At 49.9% G+C, this 12,333-nt stretch overlaps 1 protein-coding gene across 2 annotated transcripts in view; it reads left to right on the forward strand.

Moving 5' to 3' along the window:
* Positions 1-12,333, forward strand: part of SIL1 (SIL1 nucleotide exchange factor) — a 100,247-nt gene that overhangs the window by 53,506 nt on the left and 34,408 nt on the right. For both annotated transcript variants that reach the window (XM_065644018.1, XM_065644017.1), the window contains exons 5-8: positions 1,726-1,846; positions 3,163-3,259; positions 5,739-5,930; positions 9,950-10,071. In XM_065644018.1, coding sequence (XP_065500090.1) covers positions 1,726-1,846; positions 3,163-3,259; positions 5,739-5,930; positions 9,950-10,071 — 532 coding nt within the window. The remainder of the gene's footprint in view (positions 1-1,725; positions 1,847-3,162; positions 3,260-5,738; positions 5,931-9,949; positions 10,072-12,333) is intronic.

Here is a 12,333-nt window from a genome sequence, read left to right on the forward strand (position 1 = left end):
TGCTCTCTGATGGGGACGGGGAGTTCTGGCTCCGCTTGGCAGCTCAGGATTTGCTCCGGCGAGTGCCGGGGCTGGAAGCAGGGCTGTCCCAGGCCAGGAAAGCCGCCGGCTTTGGGAGGGAAGGACTCAAGTCGCCCCTCGATTTCTCCTCCGCCAAGTGCTGTTTGTGCCCGTGGAGGAGGAAGATGTCCTCGTGCATCTCTGTTCAGCACACAATGCCATTTTATATATATTTTTTTTCCTTGCTGGCAGCTCCTCTTGGAACAGGGAGCGGAGATGCGGTGTTGTCCTTTTCCTGGAGACCCTACAAACTCCTTTCCGCCCGGCGTGTCCCAGCTGCGAGGGAACAGCTTGGCCCTCACAGCCGAGTCCTGCAGAACTCATCTTTTCCAAGTGGGAAGATGCTCCTCCGGATAGATACAGAGGTTAAAGCTCCTGCGTGTCACAAGTGAAGGAGCAGGGGGAGGTTGGGGTCCGTCGGTGGAAAGCGAGCCTGTCCTTACACAGTTTAAGATGGGAAGATAATCACATCTGTCCCCTCGCACATCCAAACAACACAAATTCCCACGGACAGGACATGGTGCAGAGGAACTATCAGAAATGCACCATTTTAACAGGACATCCTCAAGAATGGATTTTTCCATTTTTTTTCTAAATGCATTTATACCTCCGGGATGGCTTTAGGCTTTGAAATGTTCTTGTCTGAATTGTGACAAACATCCCAGTCTTATGTAGGAAGCACCTGGTCCTTTGATCAGGGAAATGTCTCTTTGGTCTTGAAGAGGAGGGATCAATCCAGTCGTTCCCTAGACTGGAGGATTTTGTCTTTGAGAACACGTACGTGTTTTATGAAATAATTATCCATGTCTTTGCGTCCCTTTGGTCGGAGACGCCACCTGTCTCCTGTGTGCTGTGTTATTTTAGCTGAGGCGTCTTTTTAGGTAAAAGCAAACAGGTAAAGGAAGGGCCGAATAGGGAAACCTCATCCAGAAGGGCGTGAGCAGCTGTCTGTCTGTCCGTCCATCCATCTGTGTGCAGCTAAGGTCACCGCATTCATTCTGCTGCGACCCCGCTCTGCTAGGCAGGCAGATTTCTTTCATTAAAAGAAGATGAAGCCAAATTGAGAAGCAGCAACCAAATGTTGCCATCCCTCCCTCCCGGAGCGACGGCCGGCCAGCGCCATGTGTTCGTGGTGAATGGGGACCGAGGGAGAACAGGCTGCATTTCCCATCTTTTCTGCATTTAAAACCAAAGCTTAATGTATTCCTTGTATTTCTGTTGGTGGATAGCAGTGATCATATATTCCTTTTAATACAATATTTCCAAACCAACGCAGCCTTGCCTCAGAACACTTGATATTCAGCATACCTGGCTGTACTCTGCGCTGTGCTTTGATTTCACTTTGGCAGCTCTATTTTACCCTCTCTACCCCAATCATCAACCGATTCCCCTTTCTCCAAAGAGTCTCCAAATCCGCTCCTGGTGTGGAATGCTAGTGCTGCCTCAGGAACTGCCACGGGAGGGAGGAGGGAGCTGATGCTCTGCTGCGGCCGGGGTCCCTCCTCCCCTGTTAGTGGGTCAGAGTGGCATCTCAGGGGGGTTAAAACAGCACTTGTGTCTCAGGGGAGTCGATGGAGGGGGCAGCACACTCCTGTTCACCCTGCCCTTCTTGCACAAAGCTGCAATCATGACTGTGCCCTAAAATCATCTGACTTTTGTTTACAGGTCAAGCCGTTCCTGCAGGGTCACACGTACGATTGAACCTGCAGACAGGAGAGAAAGAAGCCAAGCTCCCAGATAGTGAACATGGAAAAAGTGAAGAGAGAGAAGAGAGAAGAAGAAAAAGGTACCGTGATGCAGAGCATCGGGGTGGCTGGGCTGCGGCTTTCTTTGCTTTCCTGTCTTTTATTAGAGGCCGGGTTCCCCGGTGCGCTCAATCGCTGTCTCTTCCTGAGGCTTCATTGCTGGTTTTAGAGCTCAGCAGTGCTGAAAACGGAGCCCTGCCCTTTGTGACCCTTCGGGATGGCGGTAGAATCACAGAATCACAGAACAGTTTGTGTTGAAGGGCCCTCCCCAGCTCCCCCAGAGCCGCCCCTGCCGCGGGCAGGGACATCTGCACCAGCTCAGGTTGCTGGTACAAGTGCCTCGAGTGCACATTCAGAGACACCTTCACGGCTTCTCACGCCATGACACGGAAACTAAATTTGCAACGTGGCTTCTTCAAATGACGTTTATTCCTTTGAAACGTCCGCAGCAATCGGTCTGGAGCTGCTTGCCGAGCTTGAGCCGTCAGCGCAGTCGTGAAGGGCTTTGTTTGAGCTGAGCTGGTTTAGCTGGGTGCAGTCCGCAGGCTGCAGCATCCATTTACACACCAGTCGCAGCCTCCCCTGCACCCACACTTTCTGATTTCTTTTAAAAGTTTCACTGGCGCTGACTTTCCCCCTGGCACCCTCCTAACAAAGGCAGGTTTAGTTACTATGGGGAACTTTCCTAAAGCGTGTGGGATTTACCGCTGCTCCGCAGTCTCTCCTGTTTGGGTCACGGAGAAGCTCTCTAATTCCATGATGTCTCAAAGGTTGGCTTGGCTTTTCCCTGTGCACGGGTGTTTATGGCCCCAATATGTTCCCTGAACCAACGAGATCGACATAAAGAGCGACACGACCTGGTTTTAAGCATTTCTGTGTAATTTCTGCACCGACTTGCCCTTGCCCTATCATTGTGTATGACAGTCGTCAGCACTTCAGCTGCACAGCTCCCTGGTGAAGCCTGCAGGTCCTTCGCAATGATCTAGTGGCACAGTGGTGCTCTTTTGTTTTTCCTCTGAAACATTTCCTGCTTTTCTTATGTTGCTCCATTAAATTCGGAGGCATAAATTAATCGGCTCTTTTTATTGTGTTAGGACTTGACGTTTTGAGCTGGCATTCAGATTACCGAGCCTTTTTGGATTGTCAGGGTGAGGTGTCTGCAAAACATACACAAAATATAGTGCTTGGACTCATCTTTTCTTGAGCGTGGAGTTCTTCTGTCTGTTTTAAGCGAGAGGCGTGGAAATCCAGCACTCTGGGCTCCTTCCCTCCTGACATTATCCATTGCCAGTATACCACAATGAAAATATTACAGATATGATTGTTCACTCATAAAATCTTTTGTTTCTTCTGCAAGGCTCGGCAAGGTGGACGTCGACTCAAATTCATTCACATCCCAGGAGCTCAAAAAAGCGTTGGCTAAAATGAAGGAGAGCGAAAAGGCAGAACGAAAGGTGAGGAGAGTTCCTTCTTTCTAAAGCAACGCACAAAACACAGATGCGAACGCCCTGCATCGCGTGGCGCAGAAATGTGATTGTTAAAGTAATTGCTTGGGAAAATACTGTGCAGACCTATCTTCTGGTGAGTCTGGGCCTAAGGTACCTTTGCTAGCCTGTTACTGATACAGTTCCCTGGGAAACTCTCACCCCTTGTTGTACTAATCCTGGCTTTTCTGTAGAAATGCAAGACTTTTGGTGAGGTCTGTGTTGTTCATTCCCAACTCAAAGCCTTGCATTGCAAGCTGCCTGTGAGTATTTAAGTACGTTCTCGCAGTTCAGGGTGTTTCTCGGTAATAACTGTCCCGTGGGCTGCCGGGGGAGCGAGCTGGCATCAATTCAGTGACAGATCAGCCCTCAAGTGTTTGGATGTATTTTTATCCATTGTTCTATTTGTTCGAGTGCTGCTCCATTCACAAAGATGTCTGCAGACCCCCAGAGTGGAGTGGATTGCAGTGTCATGGTATTTGTAAAGGAAATTACTTTGCTGTTCACTGTCCTGTGTTGTGGCCGTAGCATCCCCTGCCACTGGCACAGCTGGGTCCAGAAGTCATCTCGCGATTTAAATTTCCAGTCTCATGCCTTGGGTAGTAAAAACTGAGTGGCTGTAGTGAAGCATAAGCTGAAGTTTCTTTATATAAGCTGTAAGTTTCCCATGTAGTTATAAATAGTCCACAACCCAAAATAAAATAGTATATAAAAGCTGCTTCCAGCTCTCTCCAGACTTGGAGCTGGTCCCCAGCCGCTAGTGTGATGCTGGTGGGATGATACATGGCTCAGCAGATGGATCACAGCCTTTTTCACCTCTTCCACTCCATAATATTAATATTTCCTTGGGCCCTCTCTCCTCCTGTTGCCTTGGTGGTGTCTCAATCCAAGGAAAACTGAGATAGGAGTCAAGGCTCTAAAGTCTTGGAACTGCAGAAAGTCTTTTTTTCCCCCTATCTGGCACCAGCATGATTTTGTTTTCTGTAAGATTATTTATGTAGCAGCCAGCACTACTGATAGCAGGACTTCTTGAAATGAGTGTCATTTAAATGTGAAAATTAGCGATACTCTATTATGTGAAAATAAGCCATATTTTAAAAAACCCTGTTAGAATAGCTATTGTCCCAGCAACTAGGCTAAAACCAGCTACATCTAATGGACCTAAAGTACTCCATTTAAAATCACTCCTGCAGGGAGCAAATTCATCCTTGAAGTAACTGTGTCAAAGTAAATTGACCTCCACCAAGCGCGTTCCCATCTCCGCTCTTGCAAAAGCGGTTCTGTGTGGTTGGGGTGGGGACGGCGTTCTGTGTTATCGTGTGGTACCTGTAATAATTAGGCCAGGAGTCATTAGCGCTGATTGTGCGGCTGCTGTTAGATTGACGCTGCTTTCAGTCCCATCACTCTGGTTTTTCTCCTCCAGGGCTCGAGCCCTCGGCGTCTGTTTGCGCGCGGGGGAGCTGCGGGGGCACCGCGCGTGCAAACCTTCTGCTTGGGGTTCCTCCTGTATGAAACCAGATTTTGCTATTTGTGTTCGTGACAGAATTCCTTTCAAAAGGGGCTTTCTTGCTTTCTCCGGCTCTCGAGGCGGTGCATCTTCGCTCTGCCCTCTCTGCTTCCTCCACCCCCTGCAGCAGCAGCTCCGGCCCTGCCTGTCCCAGTGCCACCAGTGCTGGTGAACTGGTCCCTGGTCCCTCTCCCTGATCTCTGGCGGAGCCTTTTCCTTCTCACCGCACCCCTTCCCGCAGCTCTGGGTTCATCGCAGCCCTTGGGGAGCTGTTTGTGCGAGGAGCACCAGCCGTGCCGTCTCCTGGCCAAGCCCCGTGGCTCGGCAATTCGGCTGTCCCCGTCTTGGCCTCCCGTCCCGCTTTGTGACAGCCGCTGTCCCCGACAGCGAGTTTCCTGAGGGATAAAGCCATCCTGAAACCAGGTCAGTGATTTGGATGGCGAAAGAGTCTTTGTACGCACCCGAGGAGATCTCCTTGATGTCCCTGGGCTGGACGGGACCTCCCGAGGTCTCCAGCTCCACCTCCGGTTCCAAGCAGGGTCAGCTCTGAGATCAGGGAGGTTGCTCAGGGCTTTTTGCAGTCAGGTCTGGAGAACATCCACTTGCAGGCAAATGGAGGCCAGCGGTGCTGCCTGCCTCTGGGCTTGACGTTGTTTGGAAGGTGCAGAGGACATCGAAATGGGGTACAAAGCCCCAGGTAACGGGCTGTGCTGCTCAGGGAGTGTTTGCTGGTCACCAGGGTGGGTGTCTCACAGATAACTGGGCTCCTGGGCTTCTCCCAAGGACCCTCCAACGCTGCCTCTGCGTCTCTGCTGCTCAGCAGTAAGCCCGTTTGCACAGACAGCTGCGTTCCCGTTGTAAGTCTGGGGCTGGGGTTTCTTTCTGCGTCTTCCTTGTCTCTGTGACTTGCTTTCATCTCTGGTTTCCACCTCTGCTTTCAAGGCCCACGAGGAAGAGGTGAGGAAGAAGTTCCGGCCCATAGAGCAGCTGAAGGAGGAGTTTGAAAAGCTGAACGTGAAGATGGAAACAGATTATGAAATTATGGTTAAATTAATCAGCAAATTCAACAGCTCTGCCTCCACGCTGGAAGAAAAAGTAGCGGCACTTTATGATCTCGAATATTATGTTCACCAGGTAACAAAAACGTGTTAGTAACAACCATGTAAAATCCAGGTGATACGGTGTCATAAATGTGATTTTATTTTTCTTATCGGTATCAGGTAATACAAATTGCTTAATTATCATAATCCTGGGACAATAACAGACAGCAGAGGGCTAGTGCAGGCTTATTCTATATCCAAATTTGAATAAATCACCGCTCGTGCCGGTAGCGAGCAGTTTCCTAGGGGTTAGTGTTGCCTGGTTTGTTGTCTGTTCTCAGGCTTTTTTTCTTGCCTGCTCTTTGTCTTCTTTTATATGCTTAATGGTATGAAATGGGGTTTTGTCTGCTGTTTTTGGGTAAGTAGAGTGATGGCTGCTAAGAAAATAATTATTTTCTCGCTCCTTCTGTGGAAAGCCTCTGTGCTTGCAGGTAGGTACCCTTACATCAGTTCACAGACAATGTCTTTGTACCAGAGAAGGTGACGGCCACCCAAAAACCTGCGTTTTGCCTCGGTGTGAGTAAGAAGAGGCACAAAGAGCCTCTCTCACAGCTGGACTGGTGGCAGGAATGGCCGAAGACCCAAACATGGTATTTTTGGGGAAAGTAGCGGAAGGAATGAGCTGCTGAGTGTTGGAGTCCATGCACCAACTAATAGAAGTGTTATTTCCAGGGCTCTTTGTCTTGAATTTCTGTCACAGGCATGCAGAGGCTTCCTTGCTGTTTGTTCTCGATGCTTTTGTTTCACTGACTGCATCTGACTCAGAGAATAAGTGTGAACAATGGGCACCCGAAGAGCTTCGTATTTATACTCAGGGCTAATTCTGTCTGGTTAAGGGTGCCAGAGCATCAGGCCAGCATGCTAAAAAGCAACCCCCAAACACCCTGGGATGCTTTGATTTCCAGCAGAACAGTCTGGACTGTTCGAGCATAAAACCCTGCCTGCTCGCAGCATGGGACGGGGCAAACGATTTCAGAACGGTGAGAGGAGCAGGGAAGCGGGGACCGGAGCATCAAAGGGAACCACGTCCGGCATCAAAGGGCTCTGAGGGGGCCCGGCAGGGGCTGGCGGGGGCACACAGGGCTCCTTTGTGCGTCCGTCACAAGGATGCTCTGTGCCCGCGCTGCCGGGGCAGATGGCTGGGCAGCACCTTCTCATCAGGCAGGAAGCTGATAAGAAATATGACTTGTCTCCAAGCCAGTGTGGCTTTTCCTCCTCTTTCTTCTTCCAGCCAGTCGAATGCGTCCAGAGCATTATCTCTGCTTGGTACTGACTTTAGCAGCGTTGACTTAATGTAATTACTGAATAGCAGCCAAATACGCTTGTGCCGCATAACCCTGGAAGGGCTGAACTTGTCAGGAGTCCTCTGCGGTGGCCGTGCCGTGGACAACGGGGACCCTTGCAGATGCGGGTGACCCCGGGCAGCGTGTACCCGTGTGCAGGACCGGTGACAGCTCCGCTGCTCCTTTGTCCCCCAGCCTCCATCCCAATGGTAACATGCCACGGCTTTTGATAATCGTCCAGCTCCCGGCCTTCCTGCTGCTCCCGTGGGTGCACAAGATGCCCTGTCGAGTGGAAAATGCCGAGCCCCGCAGGGTTCGCGAGCCAGGGCCGCTCTCTGCTCCGCGGCGCGGGGACGGGGAGCAGCTCGTGCTGCCGAACTCGCCGCGAGGGAGCCGAGGGCAGCCCGGCCGGTGCCGCGCCGGGGGAGAGATGCTCCGGAGGAGGCAGCCTGAGGGCTCTGTGTTTGCTCAGCTTTTGGTTGCCAGCCCCGGTTTGCTTCTCATCAGTCAGGATTCGACTTGGCATGTTTGGGAGCCCATCTTGGAGAAAGAGCAGGAAGGTTTGGCTTGCTAGGTTGTCTGCAACGCATAAAAACCAAATGCAAATGTGAAGAGGCCAGAGCATAACTCATTTATAAACAGAATTCACGGTGCTTGCACAGCAGTGTGCAAAGCCAAGACCCGTTCTCATGCATTGCAGGCTCTTTCTCTCAATTATTTACTCTCCTTATCTTCCTCTCTCCCCTCCTCTGACATGCTACACCATTTCTCACTGCTAATTTCCCTCTCTGTTGCATACGGTTGACACGCTGCTTTTCCTTCCTCTCGTTTTCTATCATTTTCTCTCTTCCCTTCCCTCCTCATTTTCTTTCTCCTCCGATTCGAGGCTGCTCTCTAATAACTGCTGTCATATTTGCTCTTCTCCCATCCCTCTCCTCACCCACCTTCCCTGTGTACTTTACTCAAGAGCTCTTCTCATCTTTGGCTTTCTTCCGTGCTGTTTGCAGCATCCTCTGCTCCCCAGAGAGGTTAATACCTTCCAGTTATTGAGTTTGGGGGTTTTGTTCATTTTAACATAGTGAGAGAAGGAGCTCTCACAACGAAGTCCAGTTAAAAAAAATGAATACATCTTCAAAATAAGCTTTACAGCACCATTTATATTTTGTGGTTGAGGTGTTGGCCTGAAGGACTCGGTGCTGATGGGGACACAGCGATGGTTGGTTTTACCCCGACTGATGCTGGATGCAAACTTCTGCCCCTCGAGCAGAAATCAACCTCCAATTCCCGCATTAAAACAGCCTCGGAGTTTTTACAGAAGCTGAGCAATAAAAGCACCCGCTGGCAGCTGAAATTGGGTTGCCACATAGATTTCTTTGTAGACAAAGATGGGCCCACAGAAAAATAAGGGATCTGGCAGGTCCAGTTTATAGGACAGTTATAAAATAGGATCTGAAAGGATACAAAAGATGCTGCAAACCCTGAATCAGCCCCAGCAGACCTGCGGAGATGGGCTTTCTGTCCCTGGCTTTGCAGAGGGACAGCGAGCGGTGGGTATTGTCCCGCAGGGGAGAAGAGACGAGCCGCAGCTCCCCGGGTCGTGCTTTGGTAAAGATGTACCTGTAGGACATAAAGCTAAGTAGCTGCTTCATTCTCTTGGATACCTAAAATATCCGACTTGTGGCCGGTTTTGGTGAAGGTGCACGGCTGAGATAAATATAACACTAAGCATGAAGTCACTGTCGGCTAAAAGAGCGTTGAGGCTGGAGCGTGGTGCCGCAGCCCGACGTGCCCCGCGTGCTTCGCCGTGTCTGTCCTGTCCCACCCCACCGCTGCAGACTGGGCTGACAACTCATTTTTATCTTCTATTTCCATCTGCCAACATATGCCGTTGTCTCCCTGTCTTGCAGGGAGGAGAAATGTTGAAATTCTAAACCCGAATTTTTTTTGCACACGCAGTTCTGAATGTTCATCAGATTCTCTTTTAAACTGCAAAAAAACCCCAAAATATATCGGTTTGGCTTTGGACCGAATTTTGTGCTTGAAGCACTTTGTGCTTTTCCTCTAAATTTTGTTTGCGAGCCACTCGGAGCCCTTTCCTGACCTCCAAGAACAGATACCCACTGTGATTTGCACCTGGTTACTCCAATACTGTCGGCTTTAGAAAACCCTTGTCCAGGCTGCAGCTCCTGGCTGACCCCTCTGAGCAGGGACCGGCTTTTGCTTTTCACGTCTGCATGAAGCTGTTGATCCTCACAAAAAACGCTCCGAACCATCCGTGTACGTCGCTGCGAGCAGAGGTGACGCTGCCCCTGTACCGCTGCTGCTGACAGGCTCTGAAACATCCTGGTGCTACAATTAGAGCATCAATTAATTAATTGCATTTGCAAAACGGACAGTTCCCTGGGTTCCCAGTGACGGCTTGCTCAGGTAAGAGAGCAAAGAACTGGGGTTTTTTTACATCATCAGATTTCCCGAATTTTTGACATCAGCTGAAATACATGTCAAGAATAGTTTTGATAGTAATCAAACTATTATATTGGAGTTTTCAGCGATGCGTGTGGTAATAGCCGCCTGTCAGCAGCTCTTGCAGCCACGACATCCACTGCTCACAAGCCGTGGTGTATGAAACGCCAGCCGTGGTCCTTCTCCCTTAATTTTTAATTACTTTGAAAACTCAGCGCTGGTCAGACTGGGAGGGAAGAGCTGCTGTTCTTCACGAGGTGTCGAGCGGGTTCTGGGGTTTCGTACTGATATCCCTGCTCCCTCCCAGGTGGACAACGCCAAGGACTTTCTCTCCATGGGTGGACTCCGGCTGGTGATCGAGGGGCTGAACAGCAGCGAGGCGGCGCTGAAGGAACACTCTGCCTTCGTCCTGGGTGCCGCGCTCTCCAGGTGAGCTCCTTCCCCCCAGCCTGCGAGGGGAAACCTCAGGAGACCAGACGGGCTCTGTGCCTCTCTTCATCTCTCTGGATTTATTGCTATTGGGAGGTTTAGATTGGATATTAGGGAAAAATTCTTCCTAGAAAGGGCTGTTGGGCATTGGAACAGGCTGCCCAGGGTAGTGGTGGAGTCACCATCCCTGGGGGGGTTTAAAAGGCGTTTAGACGAGGTTCTTAGGGACGTGGTTTAGTGCTAGAGTTGGGTTATGGTTGGACTCGATGATCCTGAGGGTCTCTTCCTACTGAAACGATTCTATGATACCAGCAGGGCCTGAAAGCTGCTGTCATGCTGTGCCACACCACGTTGTCCTCTCCGCACCTCTTCTTGCAGCACCGCTTACCTGGGTCGTCTGGTCGGTGTGTCCTCACCCCGCTCGTCAGGCCGAGCTGGAGGTCATTCAGCGGGGGAGCTGTGAGTGTTTCTTGGCTTCCCTGGGCCTTTCACAAAGGCCGAGGGGAATAATTCTGCCTCCCCGTCTCCAGGGGAAGATCTGGAGGCTGGTGTGGCTCAGCGAGCACACTTCTCCCTCCTGCTCCTCGCTCCCAGGCCGCTTTAGAGGAGCGAGATGCTGATTTGGGAAATCCAGCAGCTCCCGTGGTCTTTGGAGGGGTTTTTAGCCCTGTAGACACGTGTCTCTGACAGCGAAGCGGTGTCGATCAGCCGTGGGGCCAGGAGTGGGGTCAGCGGGCTGGATCAAGGGGAAGCTGGTCTGGAGGATGTGTGTGGTTCAGTGGAACGTGGCTCTTACCCCCAGAGCCCAGTTGGCCTCGTGCCAGGGTGGGACATGCAGTGTTACACGTGGTACCCTGTGGGCTCAGCGGGTTTTATTGGTGCCCTTTTGGTTTTATGGGTTTTTAGGATCAAAGAATGGTTTTGGTTGGAAAAGACCTTTAAGATCATCAAATCCAACCATTAACCTAACACTGCCAAGTCCACCTCTAAACCGTGTCCCCAAGAACCTTATCTACGTTGTCTTTTTTTGGGCTTTAGGGTGTGTGTGTTGCACATTCGCGTGTGCAGAGACTTTAGAAATGCATTGAATGGACCCAGACTTCAAGGTCAGAAGTGCAGAGTGAAGACTGAAAGTCAGGATCATTATATCTGCATATTTCTGTGCCTAAAAATGCGGTCACCTTCTCCACCTTTATAAATTATGTATCACTGAGTCTAATATATAGTCTGCAAATGTGCATTTCTTTTGCGATCTTGTATGCGATGCTGTTGGTGCTCAGCATGTGTGAGGTGATGTGGCCTCATGGGCAGCAGCAGGTACCCAGATTTACACCAGGAAAGATCCAGTTTATAGCACGAATCAGAGCTTGACTTATTGATCCCAATAAATTACAGTCTTTCACATCAAAAATGTAGACCTGCTCTTCATATTCTGGAATATTTTCATGTTTGAAGCAATATTGTGGTTGTTTCCTTAGGCTCTTTATTAGTGCGTAGACTATTAATTGCGTATTTCCTTAAGAGAAAATAATGCAGAGGCTCTGGGAACATTTGCAGGTAACTGGCGCAATGACAGAGGCAATTAAATCACTTCTTTCCTGATTTAGCTAATGTGACATGATCCAGACTCCAGAAATTCATTGGCTCATGATATGAGCATGTGGCAGTGGCCATGAAACTAATGCTTTTGTATAGTATTCTTCGCTTAATTGCAGCTGCCTTTCTTTGGACAGAAACAATCTCTTCTCTAATATGGCAATATTAAAATACTTCTTTGGGAACTTTTAGACCTTTCTTCTTGAAAGGACATTCTGACAGATGGTAGTTTTGAGTGGTTCAGATGATGTATTGGCTGAGAGCTCATTTCCAAAATGTGAGGAGCATTATGCCTGGTTTTTGGGTTTGCTTTTTTCCCCTTGCTGTGCTTAAGCTTTCTCAATAGACACCTACATGCCAACTCGCCTGCTTTGCAGTATCGGCTTAATTTGTTTGTTCATACATTTTTCTCAGCTTACTCCGTGCTCCGTTTAAATGCCAGGGGTATTTGAAGTGCTTCGTGCTGAAGCATTTTCTGATGTCTGGTGTTTTTTGGAGGGGTTGGTGTTTATTTCTGCACTCTTGGTTGTTCCTAGGGGCCTTGTTTAGTTGGTGGGACTGTCCAGTGCGTACCCAGAGCTGCCGCAGCTCACTGGGCTGCAGGGTGTGATCTGGTCCATACGTGTGTGTCCGGGGCTGGTGTGGGATGCTGAGCCCTCCTGGGTG

Source organism: Caloenas nicobarica, chromosome 13, assembly GCF_036013445.1.
Source record: "Caloenas nicobarica isolate bCalNic1 chromosome 13, bCalNic1.hap1, whole genome shotgun sequence".
NCBI lineage: Eukaryota > Metazoa > Chordata > Aves > Columbiformes > Columbidae > Caloenas > Caloenas nicobarica.